At 43.8% G+C, this 13,509-nt stretch overlaps 1 protein-coding gene across 2 annotated transcripts in view; it reads left to right on the top strand.

Annotated features, from left to right (window-relative positions):
* Positions 1 to 13,509, top strand: part of SETD1B (SET domain containing 1B, histone lysine methyltransferase) — a 46,251-nt gene that overhangs the window by 9,286 nt on the left and 23,456 nt on the right. For both annotated transcript variants that reach the window (XM_033174187.1, XM_033174188.1), the window contains exon 6: positions 670 to 1,845. In XM_033174187.1, the coding sequence (XP_033030078.1) occupies positions 670 to 1,845 (1,176 nt within the window). The remainder of the gene's footprint in view (positions 1 to 669; positions 1,846 to 13,509) is intronic.

Here is a 13,509-nt window from a genome sequence, read left to right on the forward strand (position 1 = left end):
TAGTGTTTGATCTTATTGGCTATGGATTTGCTGTTGCCATGTTAGCTTCAAGATCAATTCCATGGCCATTCATGAAAGATGGGGATAGAGTCATTTATTTTTTACAGATACTGCCTGGTCGAATATGTATTAGGTTTACTGTCATCATAGTTCTCAAACCTTTCATTTTATTTTTCTCTGAACTTCAGAACTTGGAAATGGTCTATTTACAATGGCTGAAGAGGACTTCAAAGTAACTATTAATTGACAGTGATCAGTTGGTTGTGCATGTGGTTCTTAAAAAATCAATAGCTGGAAAAATTCCAGCTGCCCGGGTGTGTTCAAAGATCCCGGGTTTTTGTTTTGTTTTTTGTTTTGTTTTGCAATTCAGCCAAATTTCATTTCATTAACCCCACCCTACCTTACACAAACATGCACTAGAGGTTAGAAAACAACAACTGGTAGATTAGATGAAAGGATGGTTTCAGGAACCTTTGTCCAGTGTAGGGCTAGTACTGAGGCCTGCCACTCTTGATCTTCTTGCGGCAGCAGTGTTTATATGTATGCATGTCAAGTGGCTCCTTAAGCGTTCCTTCGATGTGCGCATTGCTAGGCCCACTGCTCAAGTCCTCATGTTTCCAACGGAACTTCAGAAATGTATGCATATTTTTCTGTTTTCCTTTTTTGCAGCTGGCTGAAACTCTGAAACAATTAAAAGACAACAGTGCTTCTTCTGTGGGATCATCAGCTACCCCAAACAGTGGTACCCCATTTTCCCATGATACCGCCTTTTCCAGTTGTCGGCAAGATACCCCAAACTCTTACAGCCAATTCACTCCTCAGTCCCAAGGAACCCCTCTTACCCCACGGCTGGGGACTCCATTTTCCCAAGATTCTGCGTACTCTAGTCGTCAGACAACACCTGCATACCACTTTAGTCAGGACTCTGGGTATAAACCCAGAAGACACGAAACAAAATTTACAGATGCTTATAACAGACGCCCAGGCCACCATTATGTTCATAATTCAGCTGGTGTTTTCCGAGGGTCAGAACATCAGTTCAGTGCATTCAAATCCCACCCTCAAGAGGCGCTGCAATTTTCCCACACTCCTCCTTTGAGCCACACAGGTTCTTCAACTTTCAAGTCCGCTTTCTCCCCATACCAGGCACCCACAACGTTTCCCCAGCCTGAAGAGCCGCAGTATCCCCAAACGTCCAGAGATGCTGAGTACCGTCGGCCGCCACCAACGCCAACGGAGATGGCAGTTGAAAGCAGCGCCACTGCCACTGTTGACTTTGTTCCTGTGAAGGACAAACCTGAGGAGCCCCCAGCTCCACCTGAGCCCAACAGTCTCAATGAACCACCTGTGGTACCCTTCACACAGACTCCAGAAAGGAGCGAGACCCCAGGCACCCCAACCACAGAATCTGAAATTCAGCACAACAGTTTGGACTCAAGAATTGAGATGCTCTTAAAAGAGCAGAGAACAAAGCTATATTTTCTCAATGAGCATGACTCGGACAATGAGATTAGAATGGAAGGTAGCCCCATCTCCTCCTCCTCCTCCCAGCTTTCTCCAATTGCAACATTTGGTTCCAACTCTCAGCCCAACTACAGAGCACAAACCCCTTCCTCACGTCCTTCCAGCACAGGCTTGGAGGACATTAGTCCAACACCATTGCCGGATTCTGACGACGATGAGCCAATTCTTGGAGTAACTTCTCTCTCTCAGAATTCGAAAGGAATGCCTGATGCTAGCCTGACTCCCCTTGACCAGCTGAGTAGGACTTCCAAAACGGAGTCCTCTGAACCTAAAGAAATGTTGCCTGATAACGATAGTCCAATTCCAGAAAAAATGGAAGAGGTAAGTGGTTCAGATAAGCTTTACATATGTGTAAGCAGTGTGGAGAGCTTTGCATTTGAGAATTGCATTGCTGATTTTAAACAGGTGCAACCTCCAATTCTCAGCCCAATAATTGTGTGTAATATGTGTACAGGCTCTGACCCACTTGTGCACGATCGGCACACGTGTGCCGTTTTCTGCACTGCGCAGGGTCTGGGCAGACTTATGCGTGTCCTGTTGAAATGCACAGTGACCAGGAACACAACCCCTGTGTGAGTGGGGAGTTGCCTGTATGCATCTGTGGTGAACACCCACATGCTATAAAGTGTTTAACTTAAAAACAAGATGTGCTTAATTTGTAAGATGGGAGACTTAACCCTACATGGATGTGATTCCTTTGCATTGGAATTGGTTAGGAGTATGCCAGAGAAGGTGTGGTGCATGATCCTTGTGTTGAAAATTCCCTCTCCACATCAGCTGGGTTGACTCCTGGGACAAGAAGGGACCTGCTGCTGTCTCTTTTCCTTGCTGCTGTTAAACCTCCCACGGGAAACAATTTTTAGCCAGGTTGTGCTATTGTCACTTGGAAGCCACCACCTTATTTCAACAAGCATTTGGTCTGTCAACTTGTAAATGTTTTTAGGCTCCCTGGAGTTGTAATATTGTCTGTTATCTGCTAACCTTGTGATATATTAAAGTACTGTAGTTTACTTCCAAGCTGTCATGCATAGGATTCAGTTGTGCATCTGCTTCAGGGTTGGATCTCATGAAATGCACTCTTTCTCACTGCAGTATCTTTTCAAACATGTTGCTGTTTGTGCCTTCTCATTGAGTTGCTCAGTCATTCTACAGGGGCTTATTACCTTTCCTGCTCCATAATTAAATATAAAAAATTGGTCTTTTTAAAAATTCATTTTAAAATGTGTGTAAAACTGAGAACAATTATAACAGATAAAAATTAAAATATGACAAACAAAACTATAAAATAAGCACATAGAACGAGTACAGTTGCACATGAGTTAAAGAACGCTGATAGTGTTTACTTGAACTTAGTTATCAGATTTTCAAGTATAGTTCCAAATTTGCCAGCTTGTATGCAGGTTGTCTTGAAAATGATGCTGTCTATGTAACACAAGAATGCAAAATAATATAAAAAGTGAAATAAAAACAATTAGTGAGCTCTCCCTTTTTAAGTGACTTCGGATTCCAGCTTAATAGTTTGCTGTTTGTTGTTGTCATCTCCCCTCCCCTTTCTGGTGGGACTGAATCTGAAATACTGATATATTACTCCTGTAGAAATGTGAGCTGTTGCTTTTCCAGCTTGCAAATGAGATGGAGAGGAGTGCCAGGCTTTAGCCTATGAAGAGGCTGGGAAAGCAGAGGCTCATGTTTCAGCCTATTGTGAGGCTGTTGTTCATAGCCGGGCTTTCAGAGAATTCCTCAGCAAGAGGAGAGAAGCAGGGATAGAGGATGTCTTGGCAGGAAAGAGAGTAGGCACTTTCAGTGTCTCCACCTTTCCATCCAAAAGGAGATTCCACAATCTGCATTGTCTTCTTCATAATTCATAATTCACATAAAAGAGGAAATGTATGCTGCAGTTTATCCGTGGATAGCAGTTTCCTGTAGCTGTGAGTGTGACAGGTGTGACGTCTAGGATATGTTATTATAAAATGAAGTAACAGCATTGGGGTGCAATTTTTATTGTCTTGTTGAAGTTATATCCCCACCCTTCATTGCATAGCAACCCCAGGGTGGGGTACTGTAATTCTCTTTCCTATGTATGACCCATCCCATGCCTTTTCAGAGCTTTGGTTCTGAACAGGAACATTGCCACAAGAAGCATCTGCAGCCGGATTGGGCCAATGGCCCTTCTAGTCCTGCATCCCAGTTCAGTGGCCAGCCAGACAGGAACTATTCTGCTCATGTTCCCCCAACAACTGGCATTCATAGGCATATTCTGAATGGGGAGGGGCTGCAGCCCAATGGCCAGGCATTTGCTGTGCACACAGAGAGGGTGTCATTCTTCGGACCACTCAATGAGATTTGCTGCCAATAGGTGATCAGAATATATGCTTCCCATATCTAGGGCCAATGGCCTATTCCACACCAATCACACACACACACACACACACACACACACACACTCTTTCCATAAGCTATGTATTGTTTCCAGGGCCGGCCCACACATGAGGCAAGGTGAGGTGACAGCCTCAGGCAGCAGAATCCACAGGGTCAGCATATCCCAATGCAGATATTTATTTCCCTCCTTCATCTTGATGTAGATTTTCACTCACCCCTTCTTCCCTGGTGGGGAGCGGGGTACCATATTGTGGTTTGCTTCAGGTGTCAAAATGCCCTGGGTTGGCCCTGATTGTTACAGCAGTTAAGCAGACTGTTGTGCTCGAAGTCAAGGGGCTTTTCCACAACTGACCACCTGGTTTATTTTTTTAAGAGTTGGATTCTAACCTGACTCCCAAAAAGGCACAGAGGCTCTACATTCAGCTCTGGAAGTAGACAATGTAGTGGACTTTCTTTATGATCCTTTCTTTGGATGCATCTCAAAATTCCTGTTATTGATCCCTGAAATAGCGTCACTGGAAGCTACAGTCCAGTACATACTTACCTGGCAGTAAGTCCAATCAAACTCATTGAGACTTGCCTCTGAATAAACATGCACTGGATCAGGCCACAAGTGTCTTTTGGTCAAATGGATGCTGTGGTAACTAAGGTTAAGAGAGGGAGCATCTGTATTTAAGGAAGCACAGAGATTCAGTATGTAGGAAAATGAACCAACGACAAAGGAAGGAAAAGTGGGAATACATGAAAGTGGGAACATGTTTAATTGTGTGCTAGTAAATCCAGTCACAATGGGAAATATGTTAAAATTGTCACTTGTGGAGTCCATTGTAACTGTCTTTTAATGTAGAGCTATGTGTTCACATATTGGGATAGAACTAAGCTGTGTTAAGCCATCTTCAATATGCACATTAGGAGAAATAACCATTCTGAAAGGAATGATTAAATAAATAACCCTAAAATGCTAGGCTGGGCAATAAATGATCCATTCTGCACTATTACAGCTTACTGATTCTGTTTAAAATGGTGACCATTACATAGGAGGTTATTCTAGCCTCCCTTATGGCAGGGTTCAATATCCCCAGGTTTCCCCATGTGCTGTCCTGGATGACCTGCTCCAACACAGTTTGGTTTGCTCAAAGAATTGCCCAGTTCTTGTTGCCTCCAGGAAGGAAGCTGGCTAAATCTGTTGAACATCTGTTGAATCATGAAAAGTCATAATTCCATCAGAGGTGACTCCTTCTGTGTTTATGTTTTTACATGGTAGTGCTTGGTACTAGTTGCTCTGTGAACTGCATGAGATCTGTACCTCAAACTCCCTGGAATATTACCTTGCTTTGAATTTTGGCAGTGATGGTTATTTTTACAAGGAATTGGGAAATTAATATGGTAAGATATGGGTGGCCAGCCCTTATGCTGGACTGGTGTGGTCCTATCTCGCTGGTTCAGTAGACCAGAGACAAATGCCCCAAAGTGTGGGAGCCCTTTTGGTCTAAACCAAGTGGCAGGCATCATAGTGAATGGCCTGCCCATTCACCAAGTGGTGAGAGTTCAGTACACCACCTCCCTTTGAGCTCCTGTTGGTTTATTTAGTTGTGAACTGCCAGAGTTTTCCCACCCATGGATGCTACTTGCTAGCTCCATAGCCCCACCTCTTGTCTGCAGGAGCCAATGTGCTTTTTATTGGAGTTGCTTATAATTGATTTTAATTATTTAATTAATTTTAATTATTATTTAATTTTAATTATTATTTGAATGTTTCAGATAGCTGTTTTTAACTGTTTGTGCTGTTTTTTAGTGTTTTATTCTTTTTTAAATGATTTTTTAAACAATCAAGGAATATATAATTGTATGAAATACCTGTAAATAGTTTTGGAAAAACAAAGTTCAGATGAATAAAAATAATGCAAAATGATTGGTATTATAACGATTGTTATAAAGAATAGCAGGCCTTTGTTGTATGCAGTAATGCCCTCTACATATTCAGACTGTGGGTGCCGCTACTTATGTAGCCAAAATAGCACTAGTCACACACAAGAATGAGGAATCGGCAAATACGGGGGATCACAAGGTGTGCAGAAATACAACAGATTTTTTTGGGGGGGGACCCTAAAAGTTAGGGCTGAGCCTGCTCAGTGGCCTCAGAACAGTCTGTTCTGGCAAGAAAACAGGGGAAATGGAATGGCATATCGTGTTGGAGGGCATGGCTGGCTTAGTGGAGCAGGAACACATGGCACTGCAACATTTTGTTGCAATGTCCACTTTTTTCTGTCAGCATCATAACTGTTGCACACATTCAGTACAGGTGCCCTCCTGCCTTACTGGTTAAATACAGTTCCTGGTTATGTAGCAGTTAACAAATCAGGTTGAATTCCATATCACCATTTTTATTCCTGCTCTTCCTTTCAAACATTATACTAATTCAATTTGCAGGTTCAATTCATCCACTTACATCTCTCACTTTGTTTAAAATTATGATTGCCATATATTTGTGTTGATGGACATTGCCACAGTCTATGGGGAAAGTCTGCCACATAGCCAGTGAACTTGCTTCACACATTTTGATGTACTTGGAAGTGCTCCCCATTAAGTTGCATCTATTACTGGAAGGAATTTGTGTAGCTATATTGGATGAAGCTCCCTCTGTGTTCTGCCTCCCTGTTATCCCTTTTCAGTTCCAAATGCATGTGATATTCTCTCTTTGCCTCCTGTTGTTTAGTGTTGTGTCATTACATGCTGTTTAACAGCTGCTGCAATTCTGCTCTGAAATCGGTTGTTTCAGTTCTTTGGTAATATATTCCTCTTTCTGCATAGACTAACATCTTTATCTATTAAAGCTTCATGTGTGCTTTTTGAAGTGCCCTTCTCATACAAACTTAATTTCCACAGTGGGATTCTGGCCCACCCCTCCCCCAGTGAAAATTTTACAGGGTTGGGTTCAGGCAGTGGGTTGTCTTATGTCCATTCTATTAGCAAGAAGAAGCAAGGGAAGAACTTATGAGAATTTGGTGATGACCTTTATTAGGAGAGAGATGGGGAGTGTGACCCTGTTCTCCTTGATCTCTTGACTCCTTTCGATATCAGGATGTCCTTCTGGAGTGATGGAGAGATCATTGTAGGGTTTTGCAGGGGTTCACTTTGATACTCCGCAGTGTTTAACATCAGCATAAATCTGGTTGGGATCATCTATAGATTCGGAGTCATCAATATGCCAATAAACTTAATCCAGATAAGACTTGAGGCTCTATTAGTGGATGCTTCCCTGTCCTGGATGGGATTGCACTTCTCATGAAGGAACAGGTGTGCACATTTGGGGTACTTTTGGATTCATGACAGTTCCTGGAGGCACAAGTGGCCACTGTGGCTCAGAGTGCCTTTCATCAGCTTTGGCTGTGGTTCAATCTGAAGGGGGATTGTCTAGCTTCTGTTGTCTATGCTCTGGTAACCTCTAGGTTGAGACTGTTCAGAAACTGCAACTGGTGCAGAATTCAGTAGCCTGTTTGCTCACTTGGGCAAGACAGCTTGAGCCTATAACACTAATGCTGACTAGACTGGATTGGTTACCATTGGGCTTCCAGGCTTCGTTCCAAGTTTGAGCTTTATGCAGCTTCGGGCTCCAATACCTTAAGGACCAGGTTTCCCCATATGAATGCACCCAGACCGTACAGTTACCTTTATTAGTTCTGTGTTCCCTCTGACTATTGCTTAGAACAATCTGTGGTCCTCCTTCAGCCCCATGCAGCATGGCCAGTGGCTGTAATCCAGCAACATCAATGGTGAGGTCAAAGATTCCTCTCCCCTGCTTAAAATGTAGCAGCCTGTAACACCTTATGATCCTGTTAGGAGGTATTGTCATAAAATCAAATGGTTCAGCTGCTATTTTGCAATAAATGGACCATTACCCTACAGGTTCTGGCTGTACCCACGTCTGGATCTCACCCTGGACACTGCTTGCCCACAGTCCCTGGTGGATTACTCTCAGGCAGCAAGTAATTCATCAGTGTGTTCAGGTAAAGATGGCCAAAATAACTGCTAGGTCAGCCAGAATGGTCATGACCTAACCCACAGGCTTTCTTTCAAGCTGGGGGCCACTCTGAGCCCTGAAATGGATCCCTCGTGTGATGTGTGCCTCTGTCCTGTTGACTTGGCCAAGGACGTCCAATTAATGTGTGAAGATAGATTTGAACCCTGGTCTTCCAAGGCTACATCTGCCGCAATAGTAATTGCAACACGCTGATCCTTCACTACTCTGCTACAATTTAGAGTCATGTATGTTTGTCTTTTCATGTTCAGTGGATCTCCCATTGGACAGATTAGAGCTGCTCACCCATTGAGAGGCCATGTGAGACTGAGAGATTTGCATAGCCAAATGCCTTTCCTCTTTCATCTAATTTCTTATGCACTTTCCTAAATTTGACAAATTGCATGCCACACTGATAAAAATCCATGCGAGACATTATGAGTTTTTGGCTATTAAATGATAGATCTCTACCTGGGACTTAGAATCAGGTGCAAAATCCTAGACATGTCTACTCAGAAGTAAGACCAATTGAATGCAGTGGAATTTACTCCCATCTTAACTGTGTATGGGATTATAGTCTGCAACTACCTGAAAACAGTCTGCCTGTAGGTTTGATCATGCAGTGCTTGTTCATTGTTGCTACAGGATTAGAAAGTGGGAAGAACTTGCTCAGCAATGAAGCTGACAGGAGAATGGCTCTCTTCTATCATATTAATTGTAGAAAGTATAGAAAACCAGTTGTGGTTGTAGGCAAGAGTACCTCTTTCGCTCTCAGGTGCCAGATTAGACTCTGAGGCTTTCAAAGTTTGCATATTACACAAAGTCTTCTTACTGTACCTTCTTAGAAAGCAGCAGTGTTGGCTACACATCATTTCGGCCTTTTCTAAGAAATTTTATGTTGGAAAGCTTGAGGGCAGTGATCCCTAGAATTGTTCTTGCTGTGATTTTTTTGTTCATTTGGTTAAATTAGTTGTTTTGGATGTATGTATTCATTTTATAAATAATAGTAAGCATATGTTGAGAAATGTAATTTGTCACAAACACATTGACCATGCTATTCATCTACTTTCAGCCCAGATTATTATGAATCCTGATAGCAGAGCTTTTGAATGTGATCTCAAGGTCACCCCTGGAGTACAAGTTCCACTGAAATCAATAAAACTTGCTTCCATGTAGATGTGTCAAGGAATCTTATTTTGCTGGGTGTGGGGGCTCAGTTTCTAACAAGAGAAGGTCTGACACCACCAAGGCTCACACCTCATTGGAAACTGCATCCTCTGACCTTGACATCCTCATATCTGCTGCATGATGGGCTGCAATGTGGTTTCTCAGTAGTGAGAGAACCACACTCTGTACATGTTTAGAAGCATACTTGTTTTTATTATGACATCATGTACTGTATTCTGAGTCTGCGCCTTGTAACGCAGAATAGGTTCCAAACCTAAAGTCTGTTTGGATGTTTTGCAAACCTAGTAAGAGGAAACTGGTTTTATGGCTAAGTGGAGTGTTCTTTTATATGATCTGCAGAGAAACCAGAGTATGCCAAGCAGAGTGTTCTTTTCACTTGAGCACCCATGGCTTAAAATGTAGAAACAATGAAGGAATAGTTGTTGTTGTTACAGTGGTACCTCGGGTTACATACGCTTCAGGTTCAAGACTCCGCTAACCCAGAAATAGTACCTCGGGTTAAGAACTTTCTTTCAGGATGAGAACAGAAATTGCATAGCTGTCAACTTTTCCTTTTTTTGCGGGAAATTCCCTTATTGCAGCACCATTCCCCATTGCAAAAAAGGGGGAAGTTGACAGCTATGGCCATTTCCCAATGCAAAAAAAAGGAAGGTTGACAGCTCTGAAATTGTGCGGCGGCGGGAGGCCCCATTAGTTAAGTGGTACCTCAGGTTAAGAACAGACCTCGAGTACGAATTAAGTTCTTAACCCGAGGTACCACTGTATTGTGGTGGGTATTTTTTTAGTGGGGGCAAATATTACCAAGGCTCCACTCCTCCAGCATCTGAATATGGTATTAAAGTTGCAGGCTTCCTCTGTTCCATTCACCCGGTTCCAAATTAGGAAAACATGGGGTGGCAGGAGACCAAATGCTAAATATTGCCTTGCCCCATCCTGTGTTAATGGCATGGCAGTTTTTTGCCGAGAAGTGCAGCTATTGCCCAGCTCTCATGGCTCAATAGAGCAGCAATGCTGAGAGGATATTGTGGTTGAGAATTTGAGATACTTCTTCGTCTGAAGGGGGTTCATCCTAAGTGTCTTGTTATCGTGGTGTTGCAGACTTCACAATCTGAGTCGCAAATCATCTTGCAAATGGAAAGCCTTCATTGCTGGTCTTCTTGCTATCCTTTTCCAGAACTAAATGAAATGCTGTCTGCTTTTCCTGACACACACAAAGTTGCTGAGCTTTTTCAAGGAAACCACCAGAATTGTTTGTTGCCATACACCCAGGTTTTCCATGACATTTTGCCACATTCCCCTGACAACATTTTTACACCTGAAAACCAGGACGTGTCGCGAATTTTCCTGACGTATGGCAAGCCTATGTCTGGTGGAAGTTGTTCTGCTCATTTCTAAATTCTGCCCTTTTGACTTGGAGCCTGTTGGATCCCTTTCAGAAGCAATGGGAGGGTCTGTATATGCTTTGTCTCAGTTTCTTAAAAAGAAATGTGGCAACCCCTAGAAAGTTTTTAAAAATCAAAAACAGATTTGAGGAAGAGCAAAATCCAACAGAGGTGCTGAGTACCTCTGAAGGCCAGTTACTGAGAGACAAGCAGCTGGGGGGGGGGTTGCCCTCCTTCCCCGGAGGGTGGGGGGGAGGAATGTGACAGAGCCACCTTTGTTAAACAAGGTCTGTCCCAGCAAGGCAATTCTGGTGCTTTTGCATTTCCTTTGGTTAGCTGCTCTGAATGCCCCATTCGTGCTCTGTGGTCTTTATGTGCAGTCCCTGGGTATCCACGTAGCATTGTCAAGGTGCCAGTTAATTCTGTTACATTAGAGCAGAGGAGGATGGCCCTTGGCCAAAATTAGAGCACCTCCCTCTTCTTTATCCCTCAAGAAGGGCTTTGTCATCCCCAGGAGTGTGGAGATCTCCTCTCCAGAACAACAGGTGTAAGAAGGGCATGGACCATAAGTCAGAGTCTTAAAAGTCTGTCTCTTGCTCGAGCCTCTGGTGCAAAACAAAGTTGTTATTTACGAACAAGGGGCATTTTGCATCCCTTGGAAATTCCCTCTTTTGAGAGAGGTGAGTGGCTTTGCTCTCTCTGCAAGTTCCCTGCTGTGATCAACTGATTCTCTCCCTGCTCCCTGCCCCACCGGCCCCATTTTCTCACTTGCCCCTTTTACCAATTTCTCTTGGTAAGAGGCGATAACTAATTAGGAAGCTGCACCTGAGCCTGCCACATTGTGTGCCACAAACACCAGCACGGTGGCATTTCTTTACAAGCCAGTAGTCTTGGGAGTGAGTTGCAGTTTTCAGGGGAATATGTCCCTCCACCCCTCTGCGTCTGGAAAGCTCAGTTTAAATTTCCTCTCGTGAGAGTTTAATAAAGCACTGTAAACGAGGCCTTTTGTTGTTCAGTTTTCTTTCCTTCCAGCAAGGTTTAGTATTGTCTTTTAACAAGCATTTGGATTGGGGTGCAGCAGCATAGTGCCCAGCCCTGTAGGTAGATAGCAGGTGGCAGTTGCAAACCATGTGCTTTGGCTCAAGAGGGCTGGTGTGCTTCAGAGCACTGGTGAAAACAACCCTAGATGGAAGGGACACACTGTCTGGCTGCTTCTTGGAGAATAAACAGCAGATATGCATTGCAACATCTACTCTGGAAGGAGCTGCTGATCTTTGTTTTCTTGCTGCATGGTTCCAATTGGTGCCTGTTGTTGTTTAGTTGTGACCAACTCTTTGTGATCCCATGGACCAGAGCACGCCAGGCACTCCTGTCTTCCACTGCCTCCCACAGTTCAGTCAGACTCATGTTGGTAGCTTCGAGAACACTGTCCAACCATCTCATCCTCTGTCATCCCCTTCTCCTTGTGCCCTCAATCTTTCCCAACACCGGGGTCTTTCCCAGGGAGTCTTCTCTTCTCATGAGGTGGTCAAAGTACTGGAGCCTCAGCTTCAGGATCTGTCCTTCCAGTGAGCACTCAGGGCTGATTTCCTTCAGAATGGATAGGTTTGATCTTCTTGCAGTCCATGGGACTCTCAGTAGTCTCCTCCAGCACCATAATTCACCAATTGGTACTGTGCCAAAATAGATTTGATATCTGGATAATGTCTGATACCTGACACCCTCCACATATTTTGGACTACAACTCTCATGAGGCTCTGGCAGCATAGCCCAGTGGGCAGGGATGGTGTAACTGGAAGGCATCAGTTTGGGGAAGCTGCAGAGAGACTTGTTAGACTTTGAGGGAGGCCTGCATTCTGGCCTCCCACCTTGCCCTGAAGCTCACTGGATGGCTGTGGGCCAGGATTGATGGATTGCATTTATAGCCCACCTTTCCCCCAAGGAGCTCAATGTGGTGCACATGGTTCTCCCCCTCCTCATTTAATCCCCACAACAATCCTGTGGGGTACCGGTAAGTTAGGCTGAGAGGCAGGGACTGGACAGAGGCCACCCAGTGAGTTATGGCTGAGTGGGGATTTGAACCCTGGTCTCCCAGGTCCTAGTCCAACACTCTGTTATGCTCTACTACAGGGCCCTTTCTGCAGGGGCAAAACTAGGCACGTACACTGTGTAAAATAATGAAAGTTTACTATCCCCCCCTTCTCTCTTCCCCGCACTATCCCCCCACCTCTCTTCTCCCCCTAACCTCATACTGTCATTAACATTAGTGTCTCACATTGAATGTAACATAAAAAGGACTTGATGAACTGAAAGTTTAATATTCAATTAAAACAATTTTAAAAAGCTAAGCCATAGCATTTTACGTCTACATTTGCTCTCTGCCTAGACCCTGTTTTTCTTCCTCCCTGGCTACACCCTGCTGTCTGCATTTGCTCTTTCTTACTCTCCATGATTTCTCTTGTCTTGAACAAGCTTTTTATCCTTCTGAATTTTATTTTAATTGAACTCTGCTTAATTGACAGCCTCCTCCTTCCAGCTGGTTTTCTTTTGATTTTTGGTATATTTCCCCACTCCTGTTTCCTCTCCCATTTCCCCATCATATTTCTAATGTATTGCTTAAAATAAATTTTGGATTGCCAAACTTGTCCCCTCTATGCATGCAGGTCAGTTGCCAGGCATGAGGCTTTTGCAACATTGCCTCCCCATAAAGTGTTACACTGGGCTTCACCTGGTACATTATGATCTTGCCAAAAAACACAGAACCTTTTGAGAGAGAGAGGCAAAGAAGAACCAATCTAGAGTATGGCATAAGTAAAATAAGTCAGCAAGGTGTGCCTTTTGCCTGTTTATTGACCCACACTGTGCATCAGAGCATGTTATCCAGGCTTTTTCTTTTCCTATATTCAAGTTATCCTCGTTTCACTTTCCAGCAGAGATGGACAGAGCCTTTCTTTCCACCCAGGGTCATCCCTGGAGGGGGCAAATAGGGATGATTCCTCCAGGCCCTATATTCAGAGA

This window comes from Lacerta agilis, chromosome 17 (genome assembly GCF_009819535.1).
Source record: "Lacerta agilis isolate rLacAgi1 chromosome 17, rLacAgi1.pri, whole genome shotgun sequence".
Taxonomy (NCBI): Eukaryota; Metazoa; Chordata; class Lepidosauria; order Squamata; family Lacertidae; genus Lacerta; species Lacerta agilis.